At 37.6% G+C, this 14,117-nt stretch overlaps 1 protein-coding gene and 1 pseudogene across 2 annotated transcripts; both read right to left on the bottom strand.

Annotated features, from left to right (window-relative positions):
- Window positions 1–4,564: 4,564 nt before the first annotated feature.
- Window positions 4,565–6,334, bottom strand: LOC145004900 (epoxide hydrolase 2-like; annotated as a pseudogene).
- Window positions 6,335–9,532: 3,198 nt separating this feature from the next.
- On the bottom strand, window positions 9,533–13,786 carry LOC145004243 (CDPK-related kinase 3-like). 2 transcript variants are annotated; one of them, XM_078963134.1, is made up of 11 exons: window positions 12,785–13,786; window positions 11,792–11,922; window positions 11,636–11,677; window positions 11,441–11,549; window positions 11,268–11,346; window positions 10,817–11,113; window positions 10,621–10,730; window positions 10,427–10,534; window positions 10,246–10,308; window positions 9,957–10,124; window positions 9,533–9,881 (listed from the first exon to the last, which is right to left on the bottom strand). In XM_078963134.1, the coding sequence occupies exons 1-11, from the start codon at window positions 13,358–13,360 to the stop codon at window positions 9,750–9,752; spliced, it is 1,815 nt and encodes a 604-aa protein (XP_078819260.1). In that variant the 5' UTR covers window positions 13,361–13,786; the 3' UTR covers window positions 9,533–9,749. The 2 variants fall into 2 exon arrangements, with proteins under 2 accessions (XP_078819260.1, XP_078819261.1); XM_078963135.1 differs by lacking the exon at window positions 12,785–13,786 and adding an exon at window positions 12,750–12,768.
- Window positions 13,787–14,117: the final 331 nt, after the last annotated feature.

The following is a 14,117-nucleotide window of genomic DNA, read 5'->3' as shown; positions in this document are numbered from 1 at the left end:
CCCTTCCGGGTTAATCTAGTGAGTGGCACTGCAATCTTGGAGAAATCCTGAATGAATGTTCGATAATAACCGTCCAACCCCATAAAACTCTTGATCTCCGTGGCGGACTTCGGCATTTCTCAACTCATCACCGCCTCAATCTTGGCCGGGTCGACCAATATCCCATTTTGATTAACAAGATGCCCCAAGAATTGGACCTCTCGTAACCAAAAATCACACTTGGAGAATTTGGCATAAAGCCTCTCCGACCTCAATACCCCGAGGATCTCCCTCAAATGTTCCTCATGTTGTTCTTGGGATCTAGAATACACTAGAACATCATAAATAAACACGATCACCGATCAATCCAACATCGGCCGACATACTTTGTTCATGAGATCCAAGAATGTTGCTGGTGCATTGGTGAGCCCAAAAGGCATCACCACAAACTCATAGTGCCCATATCGTCTCCTGAACGCTGTCTTCTGGATATCCTCATCACGCACCCTCATCTGGTGATATCCAGACCTCAAGTCTATCTTGATAAACCAAGATTCCCCTTGAAGCTGATCGAACAAATCATCAATCCTCGGCAACGGATAACGTTTCTTGAACGTTAACTTGTTCAACACCCAATAATCAATGCACATCCGGTGTGAACCATCCTTTTTCTTGACAAAAAGGATCGGCGCTCCCCACATCGAGCTACTCAGCCGAGTAAACCACTTCTCCAATAGCTCCTGAAGCTACGAGGATAACTCTTGCATCTCTGAAGGCGCAAGGCGATAGGGCGCCTTGGCAATAGGTGCTTCCCCCATAACCAAATCGATACAGAACTCTACCTGCCTCTCGGGAGGCACACCCGGCAACTCCTCGGGGAAAACATTCGGGAACTTGCACACTATCAGAACCTCGCCAACTGATCTCGGTCTCTCCAAATCAATCCTCGTATCCATCACATATGCTACGAACCCCTTACAGCCCTGCTGCAAACTCTGCCTCGCTCTGGCAGTCGAACAGAACGCTAACCCACTTCTAGTTCCCTCGCCATAGACTGTCAGCACTCCCCCACTAAGATCTCGAATCGTCACCAATTGCTGCTCGCAGTCTATCACACCCCCAAATCTGCTCAACCAATCCATCCGCACGATGACACATATGTCCCCCATCGCAATCGGGACCAGATCTATCGGAAACCCAACGCCGAAAATCTCAAGAACACACCCTCGAATCACGTCTGTGGCATACACTGCTCGCTTGTTAGCTATAGAAACTTGTAGAGGTCGACTCATCGCCTCTCGCTGGATACTGATGTGTCTACTGAATGCTAATGAAACAAATGACCGACTCGCACTCGAATCAAACAACACCAAAGTAGGTACATAATTCACAAGGAAAGTACCTACGCATATCATAATATAAACACAAGATCTCATTATAAACAAATAATAACAGAATACATACCAGCCATGACATTGGGTGCTGCGCGGACCTTCTCTGCTGTCAACTGGAAGGCTCTCCCACGAGCCCTCGGTGCCTCGGCCTTCACTGGCCGAACCTCAGTAGCGCGCACGGTGGCAGGGGCGGATCCCTGCTATGCTCCCTGTGTTGTCCCCCGCAGCTGCGGACACTCGGCCTTCCGATGGCCCGACTGGTTGCAATGAAAGTAAACCATGAATCCCTTGGGGGTTCCTTGGCTATATGCCCCTCCTTTCCACATTTGTAGCAAGCACCATATCGACAAACTCCATCATATCCCTTGCCGCACTTTTCGCAAGTGCGACCCTTCTAGCCTCCAAATCTCGAATCGGCGGGCTTTGCCCGATTGGCTACCGGCTGAGACTGTGTCGGCCGCCTATCCAATCCCTGAGACTCGGCCTCCTCCCTGGCATGAGTCTCCAACTCAATCTCTCTCTTCTGGGCATTTTCCTGAAGCTCATCAATTATCCGGTAAGTCAAGTTCGATACGAACTCTTAAATGTCCTTCCTCGTAATGCTCAAGTACCAGCTCATGCGTGCCTGCTCAGACGACACGAGCTCAGGGCAGAACATCGCCCTCTCATGAAACTTCCTGGTGATCACAATACTGACTTAGTACCCTGCTTGAGGGTCAAGAACTCATGGGTCAAATGTTCCCTTTCCACCGGGGGAACATACTCATCTCTGAACATTGTGGTGAACCTCTCCCAGGTCACCGTTGAGATCTCCGCAGAAGTAAGATGCACCGTCACAAATTTCCACCAATCCTTCGCTCCCAAGCGAAGTTGGTTCAGTGAAAACCGAACCCTCAGATGCTCTGGACACGAATAGGTGTAGAAGCACCCCCTTAATATCATATATCCATCTCATCGCAGGAATCGGATACTGCATCCCATCAAACTTTGGTGGCTTCGTGTTGCTGAACTCCCGATACAGCAACGAGTCACCCCCTGTGGCCTGGCAGCGGCGACGGCTGCAGTGGCCGTGGCCGTGGCAATAGCAGCGTCAGTAAGAGCGGCGTACCGCTCATCAAAGCTCTCAATCAGTGTGGTATTGATAGACCCGAACATCTCTGGTATCTCAGCTCGGATGGCCACAGCCACCTCATCATGAATCATCTGGCGGAGCTCCTCATCGCTCACACCCCGTCGCTGGTCCCTGGTCTGTGGCATGTCCCAACCATGATGCCTCTGAAATACAACATAAAAATATCGAAGACTCACTCGAGCATACTCTCACTCGATAACTCAACCCTACTTGCTCCCTAGTACCCTAAGGATTCTTACTTGGACTGCGCACTAATCCGGTGTCTTCGCTAGCTGATCGTACACACTGCTTCTTTTTGCTTTACTCAAATTCTTTTACTTTTTGGAAAAATTGTTTCTTTTATGAAAATGTTTTTCAAATCCTCAGTTTGAGTTCAAATACACTCGAAGGTGAATCCGAATCCCTCAAACTAAGGCTCTGATACCAACTTGTAACACCGTGAAATTTCAAAACAATTTTTCATTTTAATTTAATAAAAATACCCCAATCACAATTCTCAAAAATGTGTATCATTTATTTTTACATAACATAAGTTCAAATCAAAATCCGCAGAATCTCAAAAAATCTCCACCATACGTGTATACTGATCATACCGGCGCCTTCCCGCGATCATAACTGGTACCTGAAACACATAACACGCAAACGGTAAACAATAATGCTTAGTGAGTTCCCCAAAATACCACGTACGACATATACGCCTTTCTAGGCCATAGCTCTATGGGATCTTCCGATCTAGGTGTCTCAGGGGATTTCCATCCCATAAATCTGTTAACCTTCCAGTCCATATCATCATACTCATATCATAGCATATAACATATACAACATACATCACATTTTCATCATACACATAAGACCTTCCAGTCACACATAATCACCCCATCGGGTAAGGCATAGTGAGAAGACTCACCTCGAAGATGTCGGATAATCACTCGCGCTCAATCCTCCGACCTAGCTTCCTCCTATAGCATAAATACATCTCTAATTAATACCTTCCTGACTTAATTTGACTAATGCCCTTAAGTCAACACAAGTCAACTCTGGTCAATGTTGGTCAATGCACACCCTCCCTTGACCCAACTTGTCGAGTCAGGCACTGACTCGGCGAGTTCAGACGTGAACTCAAGTCCCCTAAATCCCCCTCTGACTCACTGAGTCACTCTTCCAACTCGGCAAGTCATCAACTGTGTGAGTCACGGGACAACCCGGTCTGACTCGTCGAGTCTGCTCATGGACTCGGCGAGTTCATTCCATGCTCGAACTCAAATGGCCTTCTGAGGTCATATCTGCTTCTCTAATCTATAGATCTGACCTTCCCAAACAATATAATCATGTAAAGATCACATCTTGGCACCCATGCAACGCCTACAAGGCTTCTTTTGGTGAAATGACCTCTAAAATGGTAACCTAAGTCCACAACTCAAAAGGAAAGGCATAAAGCAGGGCATTTAGGACTCTCTATACCTTCTAAAGTCCAAATCTAGGTACTAATTCCCCATGGGACCTCTCACACACCAAATACAAGCTAATCAAGGCATGAAGAAACTCTAGATTTGACTATATCAACAAAAACACGAGAATAAGCTCTGAATAATACCTCAAATAGCTTCCTCTGCCCAAATGAAAGTAGATCCAAGCTCTCCAACTCTCCTAGCTTGACCTTCCTCTTCCCTTCTTGCTAAAATACACAAGGATGATGAATAGTTGCCTCTTTTCTCACTCACAAGGACTCTCAGGTGCTCTGATGCTCTCAAAGACGAAGGTAGCTGCAATGAAGGGTTATAAGGTCCTTTAAATAGGGCTTAGACCCGAGAAATTAGGGTTTTAGTCGCTAGCACGGAATCGTCAAGTCCCCTCACCGACTCGTCGAGTCCACTCATTAATCCAGTCATCACCATGCGACCCTACTCGACGAGTCTAGGCATCAACTCGTCGAGTCTCTCTCTCTTAGACTCCAAAAATAAATGATAAAAATAATACCTGAAATCCTGGATGTTACACTTTAATTCATTCTTCAAGTCTTTCCCATCAGGTCTTCAAGCCATTCTTCAAACCATTTCTATCATAAATCCATTGCCAAGTAATTTGTAGTAATACACTTGTGTTTGCATTCTGATATAAAAAATAAATAAAGAATAAAATTCAAGCTCATTCTTAGAGAACAATCATTGTAAAAGAATAAAATTAAAGCTTCCCTGCCTTTCTTGGTTGTGTCTGATCAATTTGCAGGATTACATGTGAAGAATATTTCCCTTCTTCATTCTGAAAAAATAGTAGCCTTCTTCAAACTAAAGCCCTCCTTATTCTAAAATAATATTGCCCTCATTCTGAAAGAATTTTCAAGTTAACATTCATTTGGTAAAGCAAACAAGTTATATTACTGTAGGTGAAAATAAAAAATTATAAAGTTTGAAACCATTTAAAGCTAAAGTTTGTAAACCTTTAAGTATTACTCAATTAACTAAAATATTTATTAAAAAAAATAAAAGAGAGAGAGAGAGAGAGAGAGAGAGAGAGAGAGAGAGAGCATGGATGGGATTTGTTGCCATATCAGCCAAGCTGATGATGATATTCGCATGCAAACAAATAATAAAATAATAAATCATCACAAATCAAGGAATGTGAATGGAATGGAATGGAAATATGCAATGGAGTCAGTCATTACCTTGAGAAGGTGCAGTAACATAATAAGCAAGACCACCAACCGGAACAAATTTACTAGAGTATTCAGATTCCTTCCATTTTCCCAACATATTAAACAAGAAATTCCCAATGTACTTTCTGTGCAACAACTGAAAATGAACAAAAAAAACAATATAAGTAATTATTCAATTCAACAAGTAAAGAAATAAAGAATAGATAAAAGTTTACAGGTCAAAACATCGGTAGTAGTTTATTCCTCTTGTGAAACTAGTTTGCTCAAACTTTTTGGTGTAATAATCAACATCTTCTTCGGATAACCATGATGGCAAGATGACATGATTATTATACAAAGCTCCAAAGGGCTTATCTTTAGGGAAATAAAACGGATCAGGATCACGATGTGTCAAGAATTTCTCAAAAACCTTCTTAGTTCCAAGACTCGCAAACACAGCTTCTATTTCCCCTGGATCCTACAACAAGATATAGTTCTTAAAATTTCGGTAAGAGTCTTACAGCAGAAATGTTACCTGAAATCAACAAATGTAGTGATCATCTTTGTATGCAACACGAAAATCTCTACAATTTTATGGTGACGGTTTCTTGGGGCAAAGTGAACGCTCAAATTGACCAAAGCTTTAACTTTGTCAAGTCTAAACAAACAAAGGCTCCAAGCAATCATGGCGCCCCAGTCATGCCCAACCGCAAACACCTTATCTACCAAAGAGTGGCGATGAGTGCGACCATGTCGCCGACAACGTGAAGTGTAGTGAACTTGGTAGGATCGTTAATAGGTACTCTGGTGGTGTCTCCATAGCCACGGGGGTCAGGGGCAACTGCTCGGTACCCGTGGGTGGCAATGTAGAGGATCTGATGGCGCCAAGAGTACCAGAGCTCAGGAAAGCCGTGGAGTAGCAGTACAATTAGGACCTGACCCATCTCTGCATTCCTTCTCTCTCTATTCTTTCTACAATTGTAACAGCCATACACATATCATTCGTTTCGTCAATCGATTTAGGGCTTGAATATAGAACAATTACAGAAGATAGAGAGAAATGGTGAAATCGATCTACAAGGGTGGTGGGAAGCGGTGAAATCGATTTAGGTCTAATGGTCTATATTTATCTTTGCTTCTTGCGTGATATAAGGAAAGCTTCTTGCGTGATATAAGGAATTGTTGTTGATCTACCATAATTAACGATGCAAAGATTACTATAATACCCTTAAATGATTTATTTAATTATTCATGTTTTCCTAATTTCCTATTGGTGCATTCATGCACACAATAGTTGCTAGACACATTTGAACCCAACTCTCTCTCTCTCTCTCTCTCTCTCTCTATATATATATATATATATATATATATATATATATATATATATATATATATATATATATATATATATATATATATATATATTGAACCGGCAAATCTAATCTACTCCTAAGCTAACAACACCTATTCCACCTATGTCCACGACAGGACTTGAACCCTCGACCTCAAAGAGGGAGGGCACCACCTGATACCGCTGGGCTACAAGCCCTTTGGTATATATATATATATATATATATATATATATATATATATATATATATATATATATATATATGTATATAGGAGTAAGATCAAATGAAAACACCAAAAAGGTTGAGAACGCGAGAACAAAGTATATTTATTTGTGATTCCATGTATTCATTTATGGAGAAATGATAAATTTTTACGCCTTTAATTTCAATTGAAGAGAAAAAGCATATTCATATTGATTGCGCGTAAAAATACATCATTTCTCCATAAATGAATACATGGAATCACAAATGAATATATTTGTTCTCGTGTTCTCAACCTTTTAGGTGTTTTCATTTGATCATTTCCCTATATATATATATATATATATATATATATATATATATATATATATATATATATATATATATATATATATATATATATATTATATATATATAATCAACCTAAGTTTATTATGCATTAAATCCATTAAATAAAAAAGAAACATCTATCTTAATTAATATAACATAACATCCATCCATTCAATTATTATCATATGGCCACAACACCTATATTAATTCTACCACCATCAACGATGGTCCTAAGTGCTAGAGGAAAAGTTTGTAGGTTGTTTTCAAATGAACTCTAATTTTGGAACTAGAAGTACTACATAATTATGATTTAGGTAAGAATAATAAATAAAAAAAAAAAAAAAAAAAAAAAATGCAAACTATTGGTCTACAAGATATAATTAATAATACGGAGAACTTGTAATGGTTGATATACTAAATTATTTTTATGGTTGATATACTATTGAACTTGTTAAAATTGTTCAAAAAAACAATATGATCGAATTTTGTTGGTTTCTAACGTTTTTCCTGGTCAAATATGAGTTTTGTGGCCAAGTATGAATTTTACGATCAATTTCTCTCGCCAAACATGGATTTTACGATGAGGTTTTCAAATTCTAAAACCTATATCTGATGACCAAAACACTCAAAAACATTGATGAACGATTTTAGACAAAAAAAAAATTTGTTAATGAACAAACAAAATTTGAAAACCCTATAAATCTCAAGAAATCTTATCAATGATTCTTTGAAAAAATGATTCTTAATATGTTGTCACAACTTTTGATGTTCATGTCTTATTGTTCATCAGAGTATTAGATTTGTCATGGTTCTGAAATATAAACAAACGGAAGCTGAAAACCATATAACTTCAAGATATCTTAAGAACGAAATAAAACCCTAGAACTCATAAGAATTATTTGACAAACCCTACGAAGGTTTGGAAAATAACTGAACAAACAAACGAAGATATGATGAACATCAAGAAATCTCAAGAACGATATAATGAACGAACATAAAATACAGACCCATAATAAAAAACCCCTTGAGCTTGAAACCCTAGAAATATTAAACCCTACAACTCGAATATGATGGAAATCGAAAGCCTAGCAATCAAGTTTCGATTTGTATACATTTAGATTTCAAGGGTTTTTTGTTTATGATATTTCAAGAACATTATTTCATGGGTTTTTTATCTGAAAAATGTGTGACCGTCAAGAACTCATAAAACTCACCAAAAAATCAATGTATAATGACTGGAAAACTCATATTTGGCTGGAAAAAACATCGAAAAAAAAAACTATACATACCCTGCCATATTGGTATTTTTGAACAATTTCAATAAATTTAATGGTATATCGAACATAAAAATAAGTTTAGCGGCTAAATGTATGTACACTTTACTCAAATCCGATGATATTCTGTTTACAAATTAAGAGATAGATCATTGTTACGATTGTTATCACTAATGTTTTTTATAGTTTACCCTACTGTTACATTTTTATATTTGTAAAGTAAAACAATAAACGAACTTACTATTATTTTATTAGAGCATCGATGTATACATTAAGGATTACTTTGATTTAGAGGTTACAATCACACATAGACACAACAGTCCCTCTTCTTCATTAAACGCCAAATCAATTCGATATAAGACTATACTCATTGGTAAATAAATGTTGTTGGGTTGGTCTAAAAACATTTAAAAATATCAAATGGCTTTCAAGAATCCACCGAATATGTCATTATAGTTTAGCCATTTCTTTATTAAATTCTTCTTTTTGCAATGTTGGATAAACAAAAATATATATGAGTGTTTACTAAAATCTAACATTAAAAAACAAAAAAAGTTATTTCTAATTATATTATATTTCTTTTCTTCTAGATATATTTATCATAAAAAATATAAGAAATTATCAAATATTATAATTTTTATTCCCTAATATCGATGTATTTTCATATCCAATTCCGATCTTCATTTTTTTATCTTTTTCGCTTTTATATTTTATGTCTGTATCCTTCGTTACAAATACTATGTATTTTGTACCTTCTAAATATTTAATTTTGTATTTCATGTTATATTTTTAATTTGATTTATCCTTTTATTAAGTATGTTTGAGGAATGTTATATATTTTTATATCTATTTTTTTAATATTTTTATGTCTTAAACAAATAAATTATATGTTTCTAAAAATAATAATACTTTTAATAAGTTTTATTTTAATAAAAAAGAAATATAAGTTATATTTCTTTAAAAAAAAATGATTTACGTTCGGTTGTTAATAGAGGTTAGTATTTAACCGTTTGAAACTATCCTAGAGTTTTTTTTTTACATATACAATATTACATACCTCCTCTAACAAAATCATCAGTAGCACGATATGAAATAGAAAGCTACCGGTATTCTGTTGTGGTTGTGGAGTTGGATGGGATAGATGATAGTCATACCAAACCGTTACCAATCTTATGTTGGAGGGAAACATTTGTTGAACCACAAGAAATATTCCAAAAAAAAAAAAAAACAAATCAACATGAAAAATAATAAATAAATAAATAAAATCTCTTTCACGCCTATGATTAAAGGTAAAAAAGAAAAAGAAAAAAGAGGCTTTGAGGTTGTGACTTGTGCTTTCGTCTCTACTATATAATATATATATATAGTATATTCATTTCTACACAAGTTATGAATGGCAAAATAAAAGGAACAAGAATTTAATATAATAGAAAATCTAGTGCTAGTAATTAATTATTAATGTCTTGTGTTGGAGCTGCGAAGAGTGACTCCATGCAAAAATTTGGTATATCCAAGCAAACTCAGTTTACCATCGCTTCTAATCCAGTCCTTGATTATGGAATGTGCGGTGGGACCCACGTTAAGCTCCTACAGCATGATCATTAATAATTAAAATAAAAACTTATAATAAAAATAAACAATAAATTAAGAAAAGAAAAATACCCGAGCAAGTTCCTCGACAGAGACGGTACGGTTACCCTCCTGTTCAAAGTAGTCAAATGCTGTTGACCCGATCTGGTCCCAAGTCCCCAGGGCTTCCAATTGGTATGTGCTGATGGCTGCTGCACAGAACTCTTCAAAGTCCATCTTCCTGTAAGACAGGGGCGCCATCTACAACACCACATATTAATCATAATTAGTCATATCACTCTATCATATAAAGCCAAGGTAGTAGTAGTAGTAGTAGTAGTAGGCTAGATGAGATGTGATTATGTGATAATAGCTGACCGACCGCATTTAGTATATCAGGGACTCTAGACTCCTTCATCGCATCTGTAGCATTTCGCAGGAGAGCCTGCACGCAAGCACCAAGTAAAATGAATGGCTGTGTATATTCATATTATTATTATTATTATTACTATTATTATTAAGGCAGAAAAGGTGGTGTTGTGTTCTGTTTAGTTAGTGTTTACCATTCTGAAGTTGTCAAGCGACACACGCCCGTCTTTGTTTGGTTCCAAAAGCATAAACTGGGCTCTTAGGTAAACCAATTCATCCTCTGTCAGAGCTTTCGAGAGTGCCTTCCAGTTCCAGTGCAAACAAATCAAATATTCAGAAGCAAATAAAATATTCGGAACCAAAAACCAAAATGCAAATAAATTAATACCTTGAGTGCAGCCCGTTTGAATGGAGACGCATGAAGATACGACTTCACCAATTTATATATCAATATATCTAAAGGAATTGGATGATTTTCGCTCGACAACCATGGATGAGCTGGCCAGTGTAGTTTAGTTGGTTTTCAGTTAGTTGTTTGGACCGAACTAATAATAATATTATTATTATTAAAATTAAAAACTTACTCAGAGCTTGAGCAGCACTCATTCTCTTTCTGTAGTCTTTATTCAAGAGCCTTTTAACAAAATCTTTGGCTTCCGGTGATACAGAAGGCCATGGTATATCATCAAAGTTAGGATCTGCTCTTAATACTGCCCGGAATATCCCAGATTCAGTTCTTGCCCAGAATGGTCTGCTTCCACATAATAATATATAACAGATCACACCAATACTCCATATATCTGCCTCCAGGCTATAAGATCTATGAAGCACTTCTGGTGCAACATAATATGCACTCCCTACAATATCATTAAGCCTTTCTTCTGCAATAATAACCAAATATATATATATATATATATATATATATATATATATATATATATATATATATATATGTATATATATATATATATATATATTTTAATTACACACTACACCATCTATCATCATCTATCTAATTCTGTAACCTTTCTTTACCTGGCCTGATGAAATCAGAAAGACCAAAATCAATAAGCTTCATATCAGAGTCTTCACTTTTGGACATGAAAAGGAAGTTCTGCACACAAGACACAACCCAAGATGTTTGTATTGTAAAACAGGGCTTCTCAAATAGGAAAAAAGATAACACCCATAATATAAGATTTTATAACCTCTGGTTTTAGGTCACGGTGTACAACGCCTTGCAGGTGACAAAAAGCAACGACACTTAGGATCTGGACTATTATCAACTTTGCATCTGCTTCTGTGTATCTTCCACCTCTGCATTCAAAACCAAGTGTCTGTGTCAGAACTCAGAAGGGGAACTATACTTATCAATAAAAAAGAAAAAAAGGATTTGGTCATACCTGGACAATATTCGATCAAGCAATTCTCCGCCTTCACACAATCTGTTTATTCAACAAAAATAAGTTATAGAATTAAACCATGACTATGCATGTTGTAAAATTATACGAAAATAATATATAGCATAGAAAGGTAAAAGAGTCAATTGAGGGACGTACTCCATGACTATGTATACATTGTTTGTATCTTCACATGCATCGTAAAAGTGGATCAGATGCTTATGCCCCGAAAGAGCTCTCAATATTTTTACTTCCCTACGCACATCCTCGATTGAAATTGCAGTTGTCATCTACAAAAGGATGATACTTAAGATACTATGCAAAAACACACACACACTAACAATAGTTCACAATTTGAATTTAAATGATTCACACATGATAGGAGATACCATGGGGTAAAGCATAACATTAGAACATTCTAGGTAAAAAAATATGCTACGAGTGGTTTTACGTAAACTTCATAAGTTTTATTGTGTTACCAAATATATCCCTATATCAATTAACGTGCACCTGAGATTTAAGCATGACCTAAAAATAATCATTAGTCATTTTCCTAAATCCCTGGACATTCCAACATCACCTCTTTTGCACTTGTATACCTAGAGCCCAGGGGAACATTGGCAAAATAGAACATGTCAGCTCATAAGATTACAAAAGGGCCTCTATTTCAGCGAGAAAGGAAGAGTTTGAAAGAAAGGAAAAAGAAAAATTACACACTTTTTAGTTTTTTCTAGTTTGAACCTCCTCCAACAATCACGTAAAATATGAATCATGGGGTTTGTATGATCTTTATCCTTCCTCATGTTATTTGTCTGGAAGCTAGATATAGAAAGCATTCAAGCAATACCAAGGGACATACATTGACAAAAGAGGACATATGTTGGCTCATATCATTAGGAAAAGACCTATCTTTTGGCAAGGAAACAAATTTGCTACTAATTGACACGAATTGTATACTTGACTAATTCTGCAAAACACCCAACATAAGCAATCAACCATTGAATCACAACAAAATTTTACTGACTCTGGTTTTTATATTACAGTCTACATTGACAATAACATTAAATTGCGAAGTGGCAAGTATGCAGAAGCAAATCAAATGAATGTAGTTACTTACTTAGATTGAATGCAATTGGGCTATCTAACAAATACCTTGACTTTGGAGATGATCTTAACAGCCAGAGCATGATCCTTAAGTTCCCCTTTCTTGCCCCTGGCGTGGCATGTATGACCGAAATGCCCCCGTCCTATCTCCTTCCCCAATTCGTACTTTGCTCCAAAATTCTTATTGTAACCGAAATTCTTATCAAGAGACTGCACTTCGGGTTCTACTGCTGCGCCATCCTCCGGAATGGGACCTTCCCTTGGCTGCTTTGCATGCCCAAATCTCCTGGCGAGCGAAGCCTTGATGTGCTTAGCTGGTGAGGGCGGCGGAAAAGGCCGTTTAAAGAACCTACGCCCGGGAGTTGACGATCTCGCCGGAGACGGAGAGACCCCAGCTGGTAACGGACTGGCTATTCCATGAGGGTAGGGACTGGACCATGGACTCGTCCCTGCCGAGGATCGGGCCGGCGTGTTTTTCACGGAGGGGACGTTGATGACGCCGTTGTTAGCGGATGAAGGGAGTGGAGACTGAGGGTAAGGACGTTGTTGCTCTCCGGCGGAGATGATTGTGGTGGGGCCGTCGTTGTCGGTAGTAGGAATTGTCTTGCCGTAGCACTGCCCCATCTTACCGCCGGTGTTTGTCGGAAATTGATCTTATGATCAGGGATCAAGGCAAAGATGAAAGTCAAAACATCCGACAAAGCAAGGGGTAGGGATCTAATGAGGAGGCGTCGGAGAAGATAGAAAACGTTAAAGTCAGGGAATTTGGGCCTGAGAAGACAAAAAGAAAACCGAAAAAAAACAAAAGAAAAGGATTGAGCGAGTGACAGAGATTGTCTGACAAGATCTGAAAGAGGAGGAGGAGGAGGAGGAAGCGTATCTAAATCAAGGAAGCAGACATGGAAGGGATTTGGTTTGGGGTTGTGATCATCTTCATTTCTTTCGCTGCTGCTGCTGCTGCTCTCTCTCGTCTGCAAGAAAGAAAACCCTTCCGAGTAGTTGGGTTTTGTCCTTATTACTTAACTTTTGCTGCTTTTAAGTTTTTATGCCCCCCCAGACCCCCCCAACTTAAACTAATTCACTGTCAATTCGATATAGGCATATATATCCTCCCCTCACCTCCCCTCCCTTTGAGCTTTGAGCTTTGAGTTTTCACAATTACCAACTTTCATATATTATTAAAATAAAAAACCTATTCACTTCTTGTTACTTTAATACATTACCAAGTGAATGTCATCCCATTGCATAAAAACCGTATATATTTGAAATTTTTATAAATATATATTTTTTTAAATTTAAAAATAATATTGTTAAATTTTATATAATCATTTATATACTAAGTTGATATATAATATATTGATTATTTTGAATTATATAATAA

The sequence above is a fragment of the Lactuca saligna genome, chromosome 7, assembly GCF_052625555.1.
Source record: "Lactuca saligna cultivar CGN05327 chromosome 7, ASM5262555v1, whole genome shotgun sequence".
NCBI classification, from domain to species: domain Eukaryota; kingdom Viridiplantae; phylum Streptophyta; class Magnoliopsida; order Asterales; family Asteraceae; genus Lactuca; species Lactuca saligna.
Note: the sequence above shows the minus strand (reverse complement) of the source record. Positions and strands in the feature narration are given on the sequence as shown.

Bases quoted from the DNA above. Each gene is read 5' to 3' on its own strand.
- LOC145004243 (XM_078963134.1), bottom strand. From the start codon at position 13,360: ATGGGGCAGTGCTACGGCAAGACAATTCCTACTACCGACAACGACGGC. The intron at 10,309-10,426 runs GTAAACACTAAC...GCTTGCGTGCAG, and splicing joins CGCTTGACAACTTCAGAATG to GCTCTCCTGCGAAATGCTAC. The intron at 9,882-9,956 runs GTATTTTTCTTT...ATCATGCTGTAG, and splicing joins CTGTCGAGGAACTTGCTCGG to GAGCTTAACGTGGGTCCCAC.